This window comes from Lepisosteus platostomus, chromosome 6 (assembly GCF_059453375.1).
Source record: "Lepisosteus platostomus isolate fLepPlt1 chromosome 6, fLepPlt1.hap1, whole genome shotgun sequence".
NCBI classification, from domain to species: domain Eukaryota; kingdom Metazoa; phylum Chordata; class Actinopteri; order Semionotiformes; family Lepisosteidae; genus Lepisosteus; species Lepisosteus platostomus.
The window spans coordinates 30534349-30556688 of record NC_142616.1 but is presented as its reverse complement, the minus strand read 5'-3'; the positions used below and the strand labels follow the sequence as shown (position 1 = coordinate 30556688).

Below are 22340 nucleotides of genomic sequence, written 5' to 3'. Positions count from 1 at the left end.
TAACAGTCTTATGAATGGCATATACTGTATATGTACTGTAAGATACTGTACATACAGTATACAGTACATGCCTGTTTCACTGGTCAAGGTTAGCTACAGTATGTCATTCTGATCAGCCCTAATAATGCTGAAGTTGCTGTCAGTTGCTGCTAACTTTGACTTTAAATTTGCAAAAGGCCAGAGTTGTATGTCATTTATAAGACACTGCCATCTTCCAAGTGTTGTGAAACAGATCTGATTAATATCCATATTAATAAATAATATATAGGAAATTATATATAGATGTCCAAAGAACGACCCTTGATTTATTTTACCCTTAATAGTATGATGGGTATTCTCAAATTATATCTATGTGCTTTAAAAGCACAACAGGAGATCAGTGTGATGCTGTAAAACATATCGTTTGAATCCATGCAGTCATCACAAAACCAGACATAGTTAACTACTGTAAATGTTTAGCACACAGATGTGTGTGCAGACGTGTGTGGTGACTGAAGGCAGCACGTCTCTGTGCCATCAATTATTTTGGTTGCCTTTGTTTTTATACAGGAAATAGTTTTGCAGAGACATGGGATATTCCCATTCACCTTTCAGACAATTATGAACTATAAAACAGGATTTACCTTTTTACTGCGTAAAGGGTAAAACAGTGCAATAAAAGGGTGTTTTTTGTCTATTTTCATTGAACCATCAAATATACTTAAAAAAGGATACGGGCTTTCATCATATCATAATTGATGATCAGTCTATTCATCTTTCCCCATCCAGCAAAGGCAAATTGGAACAACTCTTTTTTTAAAAAAAGATGTGCATCTGAATAAATGTTCTCCTTTATTGGTCACGTTCCTTGCAAAGGCTCCCCTGACGTATTGCTTGGAGAGGACACCAGAACAGTACAAAGAACTGCACACAGTGAACACACACTGTGCGACAAGGTCTAAAAATAGCTGACTCTTCATGTTACAGAAAATGATAATGATGCAGTATGTTCAGTAAGCTATTAATCAAACCCTGCCTAGTTGCTCTGGAGATGCAGCCAATGACTTGTCACTGCTTCGATGCAGCACATTGCTCATGTGATCCCATATGGCCTTTGCATGCAGAAAGCATGCCAAGGGAACGGGCAAAAGAATTATAGAAATCTTCTAAAGGACTAAATGAACTGCAACAGAATGGGGCCACAGTAGCTTTTGTTTTGTTAAGGGGGACAAAAAACATTGTTCTCATTTTGCTCCTACTTAACAAGTACTCCTACTGTCTTTCAGGTCAGCTAATAACTTTGTGAAATTTCTGGTAATGTCACACCATTTGAATTACCATCACATTAACTGAATAAAAATAAGTACTCCTGTCTTATTGGCTTGAAGCATATTGTAGCCAAAACTATCTACTGTAGTAGTGTATGGATAAATGTGATACATACGTAGTGCCTTTTCAAATGACCTTTTCATGACACGTTTTTAGCTGGATTGCTTCTTTACACAATTAACTGTTGCAGACAAACCAATTACCATTGCTTTTAGCTGAGAAAGCTAATTTCACATCATTCTAAATACACACAGATCTTATTGAATTCAACTCTATTAGAGTTTCATTGCATTTGAATGTGACTTCAACCCAGAATGAAAAGGAGACCAATTCCAGAGAATATGTGACACTTGAAATGAGGGTGTATTTGTCTATTGTTTTATATTAGACACACAGAAGTAAAATAACAAACTTTAACATGTGTGTAGCATCCATAAGGTTGATTTCCTGACCAAAAAAAATCTCCATGGCTGAATAGAATGGATCTGTTCATTACACACAACCATTCCTTTGAAAATAACCAGTCGAGAAGTAAACTATTGGTATTATAGCCACTCAGATTTCCACCTTATTCTAGCCCTTTCGGTTAGCAAAAAATATATACAAGTGTTCTGGCATGGGCTGTGGGTGTTTGCAAAGACAAAAAGTGCAAAGACAAGGCTATGTTTAAGAAGTTTAGCGAAAACAGCAGATGCGGAGAACTGCTGTGAACACAGTAACCACTGGTGACATGCCATTTTTTTCTGCAAAGATTACGGAATCTCTATTCTGATCACTCAGCTCAAGCTTCAGATCTGATTCTCACCATCTCTTCCCCATGAAGAAGAAATCTGTCTTTGTGTTTCTCCTACTATAAATACCTCCTGTGTTCTTCTGTTAGGCAGAGGACATCTGTGTCATGAACATTGCCAGCATGCCAGTGATGCAGAGAGCTGAGGCTACTCACAGGTATTCCTCTGGCCATCAACATCTTTATAACTTTAATAACCACGGCCATCTAAAAACCAGAGGATGACTACATGTACTGTATGTATAGCAATATAAGCTTTACCCCTTTATGAGAGGATGTGTGCTTTTAACAACTATATTTGGATATATTCTTTAATACCTTTCAAATCTTTCAATGACTGAACCATACTGTCACAATCGTAAACCCTTCCTCTTAAGGACACTCCAGCCCTTCCTTGTTCTGTACTCAACCCCTGCACCTGCCTCCGGTTCCTGCCCCTCATCCTATGAAGGCCAGGTGCTCCTGCCAATCTGGGCTCAGCTTTGGAAGATGGACGCCCGGAAGCCTGCCTATCCGTGAGTCCAGGAGCGACTCGACGGCACAGGCTTCATCACGACGTCCTGACCTTCTGAGTCTGGGATTAGGGAGCTTCTGGTCCCGTTACCCCCTTTTATTTCCCTGACCCTGTGCTGGATCCTGCTCCAGCTTTTAACTCTGTTTGTCTGTCAGGATGGATTACCTGGTCTTGGACTTTTGCTACACTCATGGATTTGCCTCGGTCTCCCTTGGACTGTTTGCCTCGGCCACACCTCCCCTGAACACCAGCGCACCATGGACACCCCCCGTTTTCCTTCCAGACCCTTTGTATGCTTTTTTCCCCATGTTTTCCTCACTGCTCCCCAGATTGTGTTGTCTGCATAGGGTCCTGAAAGAACGCTTCGTGACACATACAGAAGCTTTTCATAAGAAATAGTGCTTTAACTGCAAGGCAACAGCTTTATAGACACAGCTTGTGTCAGGGCAGGTTGATCAATTTATTTTTATCTGACATGGAAATGAAAAGAAGCTACTTTGAAAGCTTCACTAACTAGAAGGAATAGAACAAGCCACCAATCACATGGCATTCAGAACTTCCAGGTATTTAGAAATACAACATGAGTACAGCATCTCATCCCGGTGAACTCCGCCTGACATCCTAATACCTACTGTACACAGACATATGGCAAAGTGCTATACAGTAGTGGGTGAGTCTCCAGACTGATGACTGCTGGGTTGAGGGTTCAAGTCCCTACTGTTGCACCTTGAGTAAGGCACTTTAACCTAATTGCTTTGCCCAGCTGTATAAATTGGGGGCATCGTATAAAATTGAGGGTAACCCTGTGAGGAACAGATGCCAAGCCCAGAGTCATGTGCTTTCTTGTCTGTTGATGAACTGATATGGTTTGCCAATTAAAGAAGTTATAGACTTTTATCAAGTTTTGTTATACAGGTTTTCTTCTGTGCTTTTGTGTTGCACTACAATGGGAAAGAATTGTGCAAAGATTTTGAATGCTCCTGGTATGGAATATATTCAAAATCACGAATAAGGATTCCAGATGTGCTTGTTTTTGCTCTGATCCTAAGAGGATAAGCCAAGACCCCTTGATGACAAGCAAGGTTATTAAGACCACATTTCCATATGCTGCTGTACTGTTTGACACAATTTAAATTTGTGTTTTCATTCTTTTGCAATAAAAAAAATATTCTTTAAGCCCTTCAGCTGCATATTATTAAAATAGCTGAGTGGGGGTTGCTAGGATGTACATTAAGAACACAGGGCCAGAGCATATCAGCAAAAGAAATGTTGTAAATGTTATGAAACTCATTTGTAGACAAAGCCCTGTGGGATTATTTGAAATCAATATTTCAAAGGCCTCTGTACTGTATAAGGCATATGCAGTATATGTATAAAAGTTAACATAACCTACCTGAACCATAGATAAAGTTTAGGTTTTTATCTTTAGTTCTGACTGCATGTATTAATATGCTGCTTAAAAACGGCACTAGAAACAATTACAGTAAAAATGGCTAGGTAGTTATATATGTAAAAAAAATAGATTTTTTTTAATTTAAAAAGCAGGCTTTCCCTAAGAACGTCTAACACAACCTCTCATCAACATGAATAAAACAGACCAGAGATTGTCCGACTCAGAATTCCTCAGCACATCAACACGATGTTTGCTACTGTATACGAGCTACTGTCCACGGTGCTGACAGCCTTCACTTCTAGTAGGGCAACTTTTCCATCTTACTGTGCAGCACACTACCTATTCTCAATGACAGCTCCACTCTCCGTGGTACTGACAAACACTTCTTTACTTCAGTCATGAGGTTCAAGGATTTTTCCTTCACTAAAAACAAGTGTACAACACAGGATAAATCTACAATATTTCCCACAGTTTGCCAGTAGCTTTGAAACAGTGTGCTGTTTGCGAGTTTTCATTTCTTCATTAATTTTAGTAAACATTACACACATTAATTGCATAACATAACTGAGTACGTTTCGTAGTCTTTCTTAGGCATGGCACGTTCCGAGTTTATTCCAGTGCAATGTGAGCGCTCAATTTACCCAAATTCTGTAATATACAAACTCCTTACTCTGTGTCACACTGCAGTGGATTAGATAAACTGATTTCAGAAATCTGCAGTCGTTTTAGATAGACGTGAAAACTCGCACATTGCAATACTGCATAAAATATGTTGCCGTTTGCCGCAGTTCAGTACATTTAAAAATGTGACTGCTGTAACAGAACTCTATTACACTTGTAGTCGTTCTAAGACAAACAATTATAACAGATAATTGCATAATCTTGAAATACAAGCAAATACTTATTTTCCCTATATATCGTTGCATTCTTTGCTGGCTCCGAACAAATAACATCCAGGCCCGTTTATATCCTTTGTTCCGGCGGAGATGAGGGGCAGGTGCGCTTCTGTTTACTACACATTGGCGTCTCCTAAGTCCCCCCATTGCGATGAACTCGCTCTCTTCTTTATGTGTCGTTTTACACATAATTAAAAGCTACATGAGCTCTTTTATACAACCTTGCTAAATAAACACCAGCGATCCCCGTTAGTATTTCAGGTGCTGGACCAGAAAGGGCTTCTCAATGAAAGAATAAGCTCGCAGTTTCTTACCTCTGTCGCCATGTTGCCATTAGACCGTGCAGGATCTGTCCCGGTGCTGAAATCACTTCCAGTAGCTTTAATGGGACACACGGCCAGGGCTTCGCAGTAGGGAGGGACGAGCTGGCGAGGGTGGGGAAAGCAGATGATGCCGTGGGCTTAATCATCACGTTCAAGAGATCTTATAGGAGCCACATTTGTCTGTACAGGGAATAGAACAGTTTACTGAAACAGAGCTCCGAGGAGAGCTACAGGAGGTGTCTTTTGAGCTACACATCTAGCATACAAAAATCGAAATGAAGAACTCGTTTGGGTTAAACAATTTTCCCTGTTCACAGCAACATATAACACAAAGTACAGTTATTAGTTAGCAGGTGATAAGCCATAAATGTTGTGCATTTATTTCCCTGTCAATCGCGCTGGTTTTTCATACTGATACTTTTTTTATTTTACCGAAAATACTGTGGTTGTTTCCTTATTTCAGCTTGAGAACACATTTGTACAGTATATTGTGCCACAGACAAGAGCAAAAACGTTTAAATACACAGTCCGAAGCATCTTGATACAGAAGGCTTCTAAGTATCCTCATGTCACACACAGACCCATCTAAGAGCGAAATGCGCAATTCTGCAAGAGCGATAATATTTTTATTTTTAAATTACTTTCATCTTTTGCCTTTTTTTTACCTTGGGGGCTCTGAACGTTCGTTTTCTAAATATATATATTAAATCGTTCGAAAACGTACTGTACGAGTTATTCAGAAACTAACCGCACCACCAAAGTATTCACATGCTAAGATTTGTCTCGTCTGGTTCTTAAAAAATAAACAAACATCACTTGAACGACTGCCATTTAAAAAATGGTTTTGTTTTAGACATACCGGCATTTTTAAAAAACAGTTTGAAACTGTCCCTAAGACCTGTTTTCTGCTGCTTATCAGTCAACAATGTTTCCGTGATAATTACGATGCCCAGCAGGGGAGCGAGAGGGCTTTGTATATCGAGAACTGCGATTTGTAAAGCAGACTGTCACGTGTTTCACTAATTGTAGTTCCATTTCAGCCAGACAGCAATGGCGGAAATACCGTAAATGCGACACTAGATTAAAGTAAATGGCAGTACAAAGAAAACTGTCCTAATTAGTGAAGTATGTCACGTACAGGAAAGTACTGTCCGTCTTTAATAATAATAATAATAATAATAATAATAATAATAATAATAATAATAATTGCTTACACTTATATAGCGCTTTTTCTGGACACTCCACTTAAAGCGCTTTACAGGTAATGGGGACTCCCCTCCACCACCACCAATGGTGGTGGTGTTGGTGTTACATGTCTCTAGGTGATTTTTCATCAAACACAAATAAGTTTAATCAAAAATGTATTTGCCATTCAATAATTAACAATAGCCCAGGTGTTTAAATCAATCACACCAGTTCTGAAACTGACTTTATACTGTATTATGAATGCTATCCTTAAACCACCATTATCTATCTTTTTTTCCACCTGTGTGGTGGGTAAGAGTGTGTGTGTTAATCAATTCAGGGACAGAATCTGAGAAAATGTTCACACAAAGATAGTAACCACTGACAAAAAGGATGAAGATGAGGTTGTGTAGGGACAACCACACAACATAACTTCATTTAACATACGCCAAATAACATTTTCTTTTTGATCTAAAAGTGCCCAAACTATACATTCTGAATGTACGAGCTCTCATGGCCCAGTTTCGCTCAGGTTAAATAGAGAAGTTAATAAAAAATAGAGTGGAAGTCAATGGGAAGACTCAGTCAAGACAAAAACACACACGACGTGTTATAGTGTATAGAACTGCAGAGTGTGGCTTGGTTCTATCTAATGTGTTCATGAGTTCAGAAAAATAGATTGTGTAACATAATGTCAGCCTGACAAGTAATGAGATTAATAAACAGTAAAAAGCAGACTTTTATTTTACAATAGGCTGTTGCTCTTGTTGCACTGGTTAAATCCACCCAGAGTGAGTCACAGGCTTACAGGAGTGGAGCCCATTTTTATCCCACATTTCTTATCCTGGCCATGTGCCACGGGGAGCCATCACCCCAGAACAGCCCCTCACCCCTTCCAAAAAGGGAAGGTCATAAGAAGGGAAGACAGTGAGGTATTATTTCAGGTCCTTTCCTGAAAAAAATCAAATGTTTTAAACTCATGTTTGACTTATTAAGAATTTCTTTGGTCCTGTAGCTATGCTGCTTGCTACGAAGGTTTTAGTCAACCAGCTGAGAGTCCAAGTAAGTCTTCTTGTGCAATGCAACCATTCACCTAAGGCCTCTGCATTCACACAGGCTCCATGTTCTGTTTTTGTGTGCTTCCAAAGCTCTACAAAATAAGGCAGAAAAAACAACTTTCAAAAGAATGCCTCATACACACACGGAATGCATAATTAAGAGCATTCACTTGTTCTTTTCTCTTTGGATTGCTTAATTAGGATGTGTGTCTAATTACAGGTTGGCAGCTCTGCAATGGGCTGTAAGCCGGTTTTCTTCAAGCTGCATTTGTACCTGGGAACCAAATCCCTATTCTCATGAACAATTAGTTTCCTCTGGTTTAAGGAGATAGTTAGAAAAGAAGGGCAGCGAAAGGGGATTTTGTATTGCGTTATCTGACAGCTATACAGCGCATATATGTAGTGGTAACAAAAGAGGGGCCGAAAGCTAATTTCTTTCTAATCACATAGTTTAACTAAAGTAGGAAACTCTTTAAGAGCTATAGGAGACACATTGTGTCCTACGGGTTAAAGCAGAGGGACTGGTTGAACAGATAGATCACAACTAACATCATAGCCCTCTAAGGGTTCACTATTAGTGCAGTCTCAATATACCAGAAGATACCTTGAAATCAACATAGCATTGAGAGGAACCATGGCTCGTGACCTCTAAAGACTGTAATTATTCATTTCGTTATCACACCACCCTGTTGCAGCACAAATCAGCTTGGGGACTATTAGAGAACTCTGATGGCACTTCATTAACTTTTATTAAAACCTTAGGAAACATTAACAAAGAAAATCAAAGTATCACATTATACAGTACATGATTGCAAAAAAATGTCAGAGCCTGAAATATAACCAAGATCATCTCAAGACAAAAATAGAACATAACTGATTGAATAACAACACATACAACTAAGCCAAAGTATTCATTATATGTTAGGAGCACACACGCGCACATACATATGGTACATTAGCTCTCTTATTTTCGAACCGACACTTGAAGAAACTGTCACTCACACAGTAACAGCCCATAATTAGGTTGGCGAATGCACAGCTTGCTCTTGAAGGACAGCAGTGTATGATCATACGCCAGGAGCAGAAACCTCCTCTGCCTAGAACTGCACACTATTATTTAGGCGTTGCTTCAAGAATTTCTTTTCGAATTCAGGCTCTGTCTTCACTGAGATGAAGAAGTCCATTTCAGAAACATTCTGCGCTTTTGGCACAAGTACCTGTGCATAATGACAGACAAAGAAAAAATATACCAGCACAGACATACAATTTATGCATTTCTTCTACTGTGTCACACATTAACTTTTTTTTCCAAGGTTTTGCTATCTTTATATATACTATATAAAAAATGGTTAGCAAATTACAGTAACATTTAACAACAAGAAGATTATTTCAGTTTTTGTTTATTATAGTAATATTGCAAGAAACATTAGCTATCATATTATTTGCTAGAAATGTGACAGGGTAAAGTAAAAATATAAAATATTTTATCACTGATCTTGAAAACAAAACATACTCCAATTATAATCTAGATTTGAAAATGCAGTGCAAAATAAATCCAATTATATTTTGGGAATACCTGAACAAATAAAAATATATTCTAATGTGGAAACATTGCTATATTGTGGATAAACAAACCCTTTTCTAAAGTAAAATGAATTTCCTTGAGCAAAGCTTTAAAGCAGTGCTTGGTGCATGAACTTCAGCCATTACCTGTATTTCTTGACTACAGGGAAGGCCGCTGCTGTGAAGCAGAAATGTGCCCCTCATGTCTGGAGAGACAGAGGGGGTTCCCTAATTAATTTTTGATAGCAGGGTTCTCGTTTGGGAGGGAGACACTCAGAATGTTTTACAGATACCTGAGAGTCAGGATGACTTGTGCTTTCACTTGTGTGAGCCATCCTCTTGGACCCAGGAGCTCGGGTTTCACTGCTCCGTGATCACTGGGGCGCGAGGCATTTAAATAGATATATGGTGCACTCTGTCTCCCTAACAGAGCCCGAGGTTTGTGTTTGATGTGGAGAGTGAAAACCTACCTCCATTGGCCTGGGTTTCAGCAGTATCGCTTTCACTTCAAATTACTGCCTAGGCATACACTGACAGCCTATAGATCAAGGAGGGCTGCTGTCTGGCTGCAGGTGTATCCTTAACAATGGAGTGTCTCCTGATCTGCCTGTGAATGGAGAGCACTAATTCCTGTGCCGGAATCTACAACGAAGAAATCTAGAGCAGTAAAGTGATAATTGTGCTTCCTACTAGTGGAGGCCCATAGTAACTGTAAGGATGTTTTTTTTTCTTCCCACTGTTTTGTGTGTCTGGACTGCCAGGCAACTTTGTTTGGGTCAGATGTACTGGAACATATAAATACAGACATGCGACCGATATTAGGATCCTGCTTCAAAAACAATTGTGGCTTGTCCTATATATTCAAAAACAATTTCAAAGTTGAAGTGCTGAACCTCTTAAATCAAAACTTGGTGGACTTTATGTATTTTATTTTACTTGAAAAGTTCAAACCAAAAAGTTAAAAAAAAAACTATAATGATAACTTCAATGAATGATTAACTGATTTTGAAAAAACATGGCCAATCATGCAAGCTACTGTTCTTCCAAAGAATAAAAAAGTCAAATAAATTACAAACTTTCTAGGTATAATTCTAGGAACAACAGGATACATTTACACAGAAATTAAGCTCCTGCATAAACCAAGATGATTGCCTGAAAGCCATTTCATTTTCATGCATCACACCTACACCTGGCTCAGAACACTCTCTCACTTATTAGAGTGATATATAATACACCCACACTGGTGCATCACCTGCTTTCATGAAACACACTCTATAACACTTTGACACACACTGCTCTTCTTCTAAAACTATTTGACCAACTAATTCTAAAGGCATTCAGTATAATTCTAGTGACAAAGCAGTTGAATGCAGTTACCATACCCTATGTTAAAATGGAATGCTTGACTAAACCGCAAGTGCCTTTTCTGAAAGGTACAGATCATTAAAAAAGCTAGACATTGCAAATTATTATTCAGTTTAAAGGCTCAACTAAGTCACTGGGAGATCAGCTGAATATAAACTCTAAGATCCTGGCATTAGGTTTGCATAGTCTTGACTTGATGACTTTTAAGAGCAATATAGGCCAGAAGGGGAGCCAAAGGTGACTGCACCTTGTTAACCGAGTGCAGCTGGGCTGGAGCAACACTGTGGGAATGAATTGCGGTAATGCTGATATGGAAAGGAGATCCAACCAGGATCCCTCACCTCAGGGAACAAGCATAAGGCATGGTGTAATGGAGTTTGGACCCTCTGCTCTTTTGCTGGTCTTGGCTCCTAAAGATTCTGATTTCATAACATTTTATGGTTGCAAAGTGTGAGGGAGTTATTGCAGCTGTGCAAGGATGTTTTTCTGTTTTTGTGCTACTGCCTGAAAAACCACAGTCAGTGCAATGCGCTCTGGCTGCAAATTGGATTATCATATAACTCTAAGGAATTACACTGCATAAGCAAGTTAAGCAAAAGGGACTAGTTTGTCAGAAGAAAAACACATTGCAACAGCAATCAGCTAGTATTGCTTTTGTTTCTGGAACATATTCTGGAAATTGTTTGGATAATTTGGGTAAAATGCTAACTGACCTGGTGTGTGATAAAATATGTTAGGATCCCAAGCCAAAATACAGCGCCTTCCCAGACTGGACTGGTCCCAGAGATTTGTAGTTAACTCTCATTTTTTGAATGATAACAAATTTGTGCATTCAGTGTGCTCTTGTCAATTATTACACAGCCAACATAGCTTGGCTTTGACATATTGGGGGCTGCCATCAAAATACATTCATTTACAAGAAAGAATAATGCTGAATATAAAACAAGGAATGTAATGTCAAGCAGATGGGGCTGATCTACTGCAATAAAGTCATGTTTTGGCCTTGGACCCAAACATATGTAAGTACATGCAGAAACCACAAAATAGGTGAGACAGAAATGGAACTGCTTTAAAATTAAGACTAAACATCTTTCTATTCTCATCAAATATCATTACTTTTAGTACAAACATTCTATGGCATCTAAATTTGTACATTACTATTTACTATACTGCATCAAATCCTGAAAAACCTTGAAAGGTGTGGTCTTGAGCTTCTTACTATTTAATTGTGGAATTTAATTGGAATTGATTGCATGCAGAAACGTCTGGACTCTTGAGGGCATCATATCAGCCTCTTAAACAACTTAGCAATCAAATACTCAATGCTCATCCTGTAACATTCAGAAGGAGTGTGAATAACTGTAAAATTACTATTCACATTTACTAGTGTAAACAGCTCTAAAGGATTTCCAAGTGGTTTCCAGGTTAATGATGGATTACTGATAGATTACGCTATGGATGTCAGCTGGCACTGAGAATGTCTGGTGTACACAAGCTACTGTATTTAGTTTCCTTTAAATAAATCTAATTTCATGTAAACAAGTCAAAGATTGCAAAGTTTAAGAGGATGAATACCTGTACATGCAAGATGATGACTGTAATGAATACCTTCTGTTTGCAGTTGTTGAACAGTACAATTGCTCAAGGTTGTCTTTTTTTACCTTTGAAACTAAATCGGTATAGTGCTGTATTTACAATGGAGTGTTTGTCTTTTCAGCGTTACAGTAGGTGTTGCTTCTGTGAACCACGTCTTCAGCTCTGAAACACACCCTGTGCTGAGACAGCTGCACTGCAGTGCACAGTGAGCTGAGTCCACCGCATTGCAGGTCTCACTTGTTGAAAGAGAAACTACAGTACGAACAGACTGATAACGAAAGCAACACGTGGAAATGATCAGCAGCTGAGCTCAAATGATAGTCATTAAAATACCTGTGCAATAACAGGGTGTGTATATATTCACACAGCCATTGGCATTAATGCAATTAATTTAATGTTGAAACTTCATGTTATCTTGAGCTGTTTGTAATAAAAAAATCAATTTTCTCCACTAAAGTCAACTTCTATTTTTCTTCAAGAACAAAACACAAAGCGCAGACCAAAACACGAACAGGTACACAATCCAGTATACGATATTTATCAGAGGTGACAGTACAGCAGTCAGACCTACTGTACATTAACCTAGATTAGCGATACAGAGTTTAGCATTGTTCTTTTTACTGTAAATTATGAAAGCACTTGGAACTGCAGATGACAGGAGAGGATACATTTGTCCCTGTTTATTCAGCTAGAAGAGCACAATACGGCCTGCCTGGGAAAGGCTGTGTCGGGACAGACACAGGGACAGTGGGTGGGCTGCCATAGTGACCAGTCCAGGTTATTTCTTTCCCCTTCAGTTTCCCCTGAGATCCCTAACTTTCTCAAAATGACAATGCCTGTCAGTTTACCGAACTTTGCAACTTACCAATGGGATTTGAAGGCCCCCGAGGAGGTCTCCTAAGTCAAACAGGCTCGAAGAAGGCTTTTTTTTCCCTTACTTGCTGTTAACCAGGGAAAGTAGAGGCCGTCTCTGTATATGGACACTGTATCCAATGGACAAGTTTGGCCAGGCTGTCTGCCACCACAAACATCCCCCGCCTCACTGTTGACTTAACCACAGGAGGAGCCATTGGCATCCTTTCAAATCATGTTCCGTTCAGAGAGAGCAGGAAATGAGAATTCTGAAAAAGCAAAAATAAAATATTATTAACTGGAATCTTTAAAAGGCAAATAAACACCAATAATAGTATCCAAGTCTCAGGCCTTGAAAGTCAAATCAACTTATTTTTTAATGTCTTTAAAACAACTGTCTCTGGCACAGATTTGTCTGCTCCCACGCAAGCTTCATTTCTTGGTCGCTGAACATAGGAACATTTGAGGTGCTGTGGCCAGCAATTTACCCCTGCGGATTAGGAGGCTGGCTGCTGTACTGATTAGGAGCAATAGTAAGCATTTATCTCCCGGTATAAGTTGAAACTTCCAAGGGACTACAGTACTAACAAAAGAAAAACAGCATAATTTTCCGAACATTTTTATGCCACAGAGGTCAGGAAGGAAATTCAGTCCTATGGAAACAACATTAAAGCAACAGGTATAACAATTACATTCCTCCTTTTTACAGCTGAGCTATGTCTTGCTGGGTTTGTCAGTTTAAGAGCTTGCTTTCAAAAAGCAAAGTGGTAAGCCTTGAAAACCTCTGAAAGACCATGTCCATGTCTGGAAAATGAATAAAGCTCTAAGAGCAGGATGCAGTGACTCGCAGAAAAGTCACTGAGCAGAGCTCAAGAAAGGGAAAACCATGTGGCCTACTGGAGAAAGTGTAGCAAACAATAAAACAATATTCAGTAGCAGTGAACCCCAATTTGGGAAGTCACAGGGGTTGTTGTTTCACTTAGCGCAACCCTACGGTCCTGAGCTCGACCCTGTGTTCCTTTACTTAGAGAAGGCTGGGCACAGACGGGTATTCATGTCAACCAGGATCAAACCTCTTACATCTAGGCCTTAGAGGTCAGCCTAATGTTAGGCCATTTTAAGGCCATGGTTATTTTTGATTTGTCAGACAGAACCGAAAACTGCAGGGAAAGAAGGCACCTCTTGTTAGATCGTGGGTTAGAAAATGTAAACCACCTGCAGTGTTTCGTGTATGAACTGAAAGATTGCAAACCAGGGTGACAAATACGCCATCATGCATTCTCACCGTAGTGCCTCCATCTCTTGACGTTGTTCTCTGATGGGTGAACATCCTCAGCCTCCTGCTGAAGAGGATTCCAGACAGTGCCTGTCAGCATTCTGCTCAAGTGTTCCATCCGGAAGGTGGGGTGTGGGGTCACTGAGTCACTCCTTTCAGAGTTTGGTGTGCTAATAGAGAAAATGTGATTTATAGCCCCGTGTCGTCATCTGCTGTAGCCACAAGCACTCTGAACCTGACACGGGTTTACTTCAGAGATGTGTGACTTCAGTGCAGAAGATGAAAGACTGCAGAGCTCATGTAGGACATCCACTGATCTTTACTGGTGTTCATTTCTTTCACTTCATCAATTGAAACATATCACAAATTTTACTGTATATTACTGTTGATTGCTCAGAACATAACTGCTATTAAATATCACAAAGCTTGTGAACATTGAAACATTGAAATAATAAAGTGTGTCAGTTTCGGCTTGAGATAACTGCTCAAGGCCCAACCTAAAACAGTCCTGTTCTGTAATTTTACATCACATTATGTATATACTGTACTGTATAAGTAATAATACCTTTAAAATAATTAAGGTATGTATTTATTAGGTTAATATCCCACTGTTTAAGACTTGAAAAAGGTCACAGAGATCTAAGAAACACAATTCTTCCCAAAATTGACAGAATCGTGTCACTGTTGAAGGAAGATAATTGAAATCAATATGAATGACAAGTGTACAAGATCTTTTTTGTGGAAAGACTAAGTGTGACATATTAATATAATTAATGTGGTGAAACAGACACATAAAGGTTATGTTGTTCATTTAAGAAAGGGATTCTCTTGCTGGGGGACCCCTCTTCAAGAAATCCCCCTTGATAAAAATCTCACTTTAAAATTAAAGTAGAAAATAAATATATAATTATCCTTGAATTATACAGCTGAAATGATCATTTATTAGTATAGCAGATTTACTGGGTAACCATAAACATTGTGACTAAATGTCCAATAATGGAGCAAAAATGAGACACAAGGGTGGCTACTGTAAGTCTTTAGGATCAGTGCTTCAATTCTGTCAAAAGAACTTTCAGGTTGTATTCCTTAAAGGTTAACAGTGCTCATGACAAAAAAAGCCAAATTAATTTAACAAATAGATCATTTTCCAACAGATAATTTTAACAATTGTTGTTAAGATGACCTATGGGATACGTGCTTTTTTCCTTGTCTTTCTTCGACCTGGAATGTCTAGTTTCTAAGAACCCACATGGAATGCCTATCTGCTAGAATCTGGTGTTGTTTATTCAGTAAAATCTAAACAACAAAAGCCACAATAACCTCCATATCTCCTGTACGAATGAGGCAGATTCTGAGAATGAATGGCTGGCGGCCATGAGTGGGATACCGCCACCACTGTTTCTCATGATCCTCCCAGCATCTCCAGACAGCTTCCAGCCTGAGTGAGAAAGCTGCTCATCTGAAGCCTGTGCAGCGCAGGGAAAGTAGGACACACCAGGGGTGACTCACTGCCTGCCCCCTCCGTACACTCTGCCATCCCAGGGCCTCGCTGATGACGGAGGGCAGAGAGAGGTAGAGAGGGAGACGTTGTGTGTCACGGAGGTTCAGAGCAGCCATTGCCGTGCACATCTGCCTCCCATCTCCCCATGATGATGTCGGGGTGAACTCTATCTGAAACAGATGTGCCTGTGCACCACCAGATACATTAGCCAAGATTAAAAGCAAGATGTTCCTCTCTGATTTGATTGTGGTCAGTGGGTTGGTAGGATTATGGTGAAAGCCTTACATAGTTTAGGAAAACATAATACAGTAAAAGAAAGATCCAGAGTGCTAAGACAAATAAATAACCAAATAAATGAATAAACCAGGGGAATGCATTTCAAAGCACAGTTTTTCTGAACGTCATCGAGAAACCTACAGTCATATGAAGAATTAATGAAAATGATTTATAGGGTGGTTAGTAATACATAAGCATCTTTTGAACAGAATCCATCCATTAGTGTGGAGATCTTTCTGAATAAACCAAAGTATTAGAGTTTCATTTTCTGCAATTGTAACTTTTTAGTACCGTTTTTAGCCTTTTAAGCTCAAGGCATTCACATGGGCACTAGATGTTCCAACATCATTACAGCCCATGAACATCTCAAACAGAGGAATGTTCTCCATTCTCACAGTCCAACTGAGCCTCGTTTCACGCTGCAGACCTCATGTCAAGCTAGTGATGTATATTGAACTGAGCTCCTCCTGAGAGACCTCCTCCCTGTCTGCCTGGGAGCCTTCTGGGACCAGTGTCCCAATCCAGACGTCACAAAGGCTTCAGATGAGGATAATAATGTTGGAAATCAGTCCTCTGAAGTTGGAGTTGGTGCCTCTAGAGTCACCAGCGAAGTGAACACTGTTGCACCTGACATGCATCCTTCAAATGATTTAGAAAAAAAAGGGTCAGATATTAATTAAAGAAAACAACCTGTCTTTCATTTTGTGCTTCCTAGACATGTCCAGCCAGCAGTAATGAATTGGCACAGCTGATATGCAGTGTGTGAAGAGTTACAGTGTAGTGTAATTCATGTTTTAATTGCTTAATACATCTTGAATTGTTAAGCTTATGCTTGTCTGTTCCTTTTTATTTTTTTAAGGTTTTATTAATTTGTCCTCACTCAACAGTCTGCATGTATCATTACATAACATTTTATGTAGCTGTAATCCTCTTCTGCATTCTATTAGGATTCAAGTTAAATTGCTTCCTTTATAAAATTAAATTAATGCTCTGTTCTCTGACTTGGTCTTCTTTAGTCAAAACACACTTAATATAGACATATAGACATATTTTAAGAAAGTATAATGTTAGATATAATACGAATAATGTTTCTCTGAAAGAATTAAAACAAGATATTTAAATCAAAATGATGTAAAAACATAAAGCAACTAGAAGAATTATTTTGAAAAGCCCAAAAAGCTACAGTATATGATCTTCTTATAGATTCGTTTTTCTAATTTCTAATTTACACTGTTTAAACCAAAGGTGCTCTCATGCTATTAAGAAGCACAATCTGATTGTCTATTTTTCCCTGGATATTTAATCTTATCTAAAATTAATACAGTATATGGTAGGTGACTATGGAAGTGTCTCTGAGAATCTAGAGACAATGGGAAACACCTAACGAGTGGCCATACAGTGTTTCCACTTCCTAGAGCTTCAAGCAAAGGGATGTTTACGTAGTTGTCCTGGGTGTGGATGGTGCACATGGATCAAAAGAATCTACTGGTTCACCTTAGTTAATTAAGTCCTGGGTAAATGATTAAGAGTGTAAGAAGTGTAGGATAAAAAGACAGAGAGAAACAGTGGAAGAGTTCAGAACATAGAAAGAGGGAGGAGAACAGAGAAGACAGGAGGAGACCGAACATAAAGCTTGCACCAGGCAAGAGGTCTTTGTACAAATCATCCATAAAAACCAGGTTGGAACTAGGTACAGTATGTATTTGAACCTTGCTAAGAGAGCTTGCTATTCTGTGGTTTTTAAGGAACAGCAGAGTTAAAAACTCTCCTTGTTAGTGGGTGCTTGCCATTGATTTGGTAGCATCTGGGTTTACACAGAAAGGTTGTGTTTTATATAGTTTAAAAGGCAGCTTTATCTTATTCTGGCCTTTGTAGGTGTTATGAGTTTGAATACTTGGTAACAGTTTTGGGTTTTTCTGGGTGGTCTCGACATAGGCCTCTGGAACACCTTGACTGTAAACTTGTATTTACTGGTCAATCTGCTCGGTCATTTCCTGTTTCCTTTTTCCTAACACCCCATTTGTAAAGGTGTATATACTGTAAGTATATAATACAGTTCTCTACTGAACTGAATGAAAGGTATTATCAAAACCTATATGAACTGTCCATTACCTGAAGTCACATAAATCACAAAAATGTCATGTATCTGGGAATATCAAACCTGGATTCAAAATTGCAATAAAATACTGACCTATTTTGGCCAGTGTGCTAGAAGCTCAACTGATTAAAAAATAATTAACTCATATAGCATCCCTGTCATTATTCTACATTCTTCAGTGCTCTCTCACTTTTATACAATACCCAATCAACACTTTACCACACTGGAGCTTCTCTTACCAGGTAAGCAAATGAACTTGGGGCTGTCTCTCTAGTTTGGTTGCAGAAAACAAAGGATTCTTATCATATAGTTTTGCTGTGATCTGCAAGAAAGAACATGACAAGGGCTGGAAACAGGACGTGGCCATTCAGGCAGTTTAGCTTGTTTGGTTGTAAGCAGATAATTAATCCCAGAATCTAATTTCTTTCATTTTTTCTCTTTCATTTCTTAAAAGACGCCGTGGACAAGATGGCTAGGTACCTTGTTCCAGACTTCCACAATTCTTTGTGTAAATACGTGACTAATGTTCTGTTTTAAATGCGCATCCAAAGAAAAACAGGAGTTAAGTCAACGTTTGTACAGTATATCTCCCTACATGTGTTAAAAAGGAAGAGGCAAGTGCCTCATTTCTGTTCACGGTCTGATGCATCACCACAGCAACAGCATCACAGTAGAGTCTAGACTAGAGCGAAATTATTCAGGATGAATTTAGGAGGTCTGTTTAATGCTTAAGCAAGGAGGGTAGTCAGTGTAAGTTTAAATTGAAAGCCCTTTCATTGTACCTAAAAGAAAAGGCAGTTTTATGACCCCAAGTGTCCAGGGGTAAAGGGGTGTAACATTTAGGATATTTTTTGGAAGGAGGTGGGTTCTGGTGAGGGACTAGGAACAAGGGTTGGTGCAAGAGTGATTATTTTAAGGTGAATAAGTGACTGGTATTCAATAAGTCACAATAACACACAGGGAAAGGGAACTAGAGTGATGCCAAAGAAAATAAAATAAACAAAAATGGAGATGACTAAGAAAGTGAGGGAAAGCTAACCTGTCTACAAAAGAAAACCCGAAACACGCGGTCTTCGGCATCTTCAAATGCCCTAGCTAACCTTCACTGACTACCCAAAACCATACAAGACAAAAGGGCACTCACCTGTACTAAACTAGTATGACTAATACAAAAGTCAACTACATGTGCAAAATGTACCCAACAACCTAAACTAACCCTATACACAAAAGTTCACACAAATACACAAGTGAACTAGGAATACACATAAGGGAAAACAAGAGTAGACAAGTAACCAGGTAAAAAGGAACACAGAGGTAGAACATAACATGTTAGGGCAAGGTAAAGGCTAAACAAGGATAAACACAAACAAACGAAAGTACAAGACGAACACAAACCAACAAAGCCGAAGCTATACAAATACACACGAAGCGAAACGAAACCGAAGCCGAAGCCGAAACCGAAGCCGAAGCCGAAACCAAACCAAACCAAACCAAACCAAACCAAACCAAACCAAACCAAACATGAAACAAAGGGACGCTGAGCCACGCAGGACCAAAGTCAAACAAAAGGCCCCTTCATTCAGGAAACCTCCAACTTATATACTAAATAAGCTGCACTCTGATTGGCTGAGAAGCTGATTGATGATGATGTCACAGGAAAACAATTATGTAATGATGGATCAATGGGGGGGGGGAGAACAATCAAGGTCAGGAAGTGTGGATCAAAGCAACAAAACACATGGACCACACACTGGGACGTAACAGCAGATAGCATCTACAATAATAATGAATATAGTATCTATCTACTGTATATTCAGGTCAGTGAAAATGTGACATCTGTTTTCTTTTTAGGGTGAAACAGTTTTCACATTTATAAGACACAGCTCACTGAGTGATGAACCGCAACATCAAATCGAACCACTGACTGATCATTTAAATGCTGACACCTCTGGATGTCATCGGGGTAGATGAAGTTGAAGATATACTGCAAGATGAAAAGTATATCACTTGTGTTTGGTTTTAACATTCTTTTTTAACAATTTGTTAATTTTTATCCCTGCCTCACCCTAACCCAACCTGACCTGACCCAACCCGAGGCAGAAAACACAGAAGCAATTACTGAACAAAACTGAAAATATATAGTACTGGACACTTCTTCCAGTGGCCCACAATGCAAATGACAGAGTTTCTTTCACCAAAGGAGAAAGAACGAATATGGAAAAAATGGAAGAAACATATTTGGACACAAAACATGAAACATCACCTCTTTTGAGCTACTTTATCAATAACCATATAGTGATAGGGTGATGTTCCAAGCCACTAACAAAAAGTGAAAGAGGCTGATTGCAGCTGAGGCTTGAACATTTCTAACATTTTTTTAAACACTTTAGCAAAAGTTGTGCAATAGTACTCTGATTAAACCGAAAGCAGAATACTCTTTTGATGCAAATCATAACATTCAAATAAACTTAACACCAAGTGCAAGGCAATTGTTTCTCTAATACTGTAATTGTAGCGTTTTTGACAGATTTTCTAGATAAGGTTTAAAGACAAAGCTTATAATGGTAAGACGTCAGGAAGCAGTCTTGCATCTGAGGAGCTGTCTTGGCAGTGGAATGAGCTGGCAATACCTCATTAACCTCCACTGATTTACTGTAGGACTGCAAATGGCTTGGAATTGTTCTTTGTTATTTAAGCCACGCCACACACCACACACAGGATTCTGCAAGAAAGAATACGTTTGCAAGATGTGGAAGCTGGGAATACCTCATTAACCTCCACTGATTTAGGATTGCAAATGACTTGGAATGGTGATTTGTTATTTAAGCCACAGCACACAATAACCAGGATTCTGCAAGAAATAATACATTTCCAGCATGTGGAAGCTGGGGATTTAACTGGAAAAAAAATAGAAGAGTAAACCAACCAAAAGTGCACAACTAATTTTAAATATTTGATTTGCAAAGCTAAATTGAATTAACTTTGCATGAGAAAGTGAAGAATGCTGTATTAAACATTCACAGAAGCTTGTGTGGTGTGTGCCTAAGTATATATGCATCAGTTGGGGTGGGGTTGAGTTTCAAGGCTGGATGAAAAATGGAAGGTGATAGCTGGGAATGGAGAAATGTGCTATAGAGCATCTATTTGGGAAGTGAAGTCAGTCTGTCGGGGAGACGTCCTGGCCAACAATTCCAGCTCATGTTCTGTTCCACTGCTTGGCTCTGGAAGTTATTTTTCAAAGCCAGGCATTTAAAAAAAAATATATATTAAGAAATAGTTCTAAAATTGCTCGGCTATCTGCTCACCGTTTTGTCTTTCTGGGCTAAATTGTTGCTGCTTCTAAAAATGCCTTCCAGTCTGAAGGCTGGCACGTTGGAAGGGTCAGGCCTGTGCAAGAGGGCCCTGCCTGTGCCAGACCCATGCGTGTCCATTCCTCTTGGCCCTTCATCAGTGTCAAATTCTCAATATCAAGCTATTTCAAGCTCGTCTTTTTTTGTCCGACATTTCATAATACACCCACTCATACATTAAGACACCCAAAGGAAAGCAGAAAACTAAAAATATTTCATAAACCGTGCCTTAGTTACCATAAATTGCCATAGATACATTAAGGATAGCAGCCTGGTTGCCTCTGTGTGGTTGGTACTTACCCTTCTCACTATGAAGAAACCCAGGATATTGTTCTATACATATAGTACAGACAGAGGGCTGCAGTAACTGGCCTCCCAAAAACATTCTCCTTCCATCCTATGACATAAAACACAATGCCATAGATAACATGAACTAGCAGACAGCACTACTTACTTCCCAGAAGTTTATACCGAATCCCCCAGCTAAATTATAACAGACCTTGTGATCGGTGCACAGACCAAATAGTACTAACTAGGGTCACATTGGGGGCAACACATGCCGAAAGGAATCAAGAATGAATGGAGAAAGATTCTGGTGCAATATGAAATAGTCATGTACTTTAAGATCACTTTATTCACCAGTTAGCATTTAGCTGTCCAGTGATAGATACCTTTTCTTCGCTGTCTGTAAGAAGTTTGACTCCTGTGAAAAAGCTGTATTTTGGGGCATGACATACTGTAGTCTGATAACTCAGAAGTGAGGAATTATTTTATTATTTTGGAATATATAGTGCAATGCCACAGTTTGGTACTTGACTGTATCGTTTGGAAATATTTAACCAATCCTCTGCAATGGCAGCATGTAATACAGCAGCAGAATCGTGTGTCTGGGATGCCAAATGAAGAGATGAACTGGGTGTTACGGATTTGCCAGATCCTCCCACTGTAACCATGACTGAGCACATATCTTTTGAGGGCAGGTTTTTTTTTTTCTGC

At 39.1% G+C, this 22340-nt stretch overlaps 1 protein-coding gene across 3 annotated transcripts in view; it reads right to left on the bottom strand.

The window, feature by feature from the left end:
* golga7bb (golgin A7 family, member Bb) overlaps window positions 1–22340 on the bottom strand; it is a 79270-nt gene that overhangs the window by 16313 nt on the left and 40617 nt on the right. The window contains exons 3-6 of one of the 3 annotated variants that reach the window (XM_088635310.1): window positions 8460–13112; window positions 7503–7548; window positions 7218–7361; window positions 5216–5404 (exon numbers count right to left, since the gene is read on the bottom strand). In XM_088635310.1, coding sequence (XP_088491436.1) covers window positions 5216–5227 — 12 coding nt within the window. In that variant the 5' untranslated portion in view covers window positions 5228–5404; window positions 7218–7361; window positions 7503–7548; window positions 8460–13112. Of the gene's footprint in view, window positions 1–5215; window positions 5405–7217; window positions 7549–8459; window positions 13113–22340 lie in introns of all 3 variants that reach the window. The other 2 variants (XM_088635309.1, XM_088635308.1) reach the window with 2 other exon arrangements.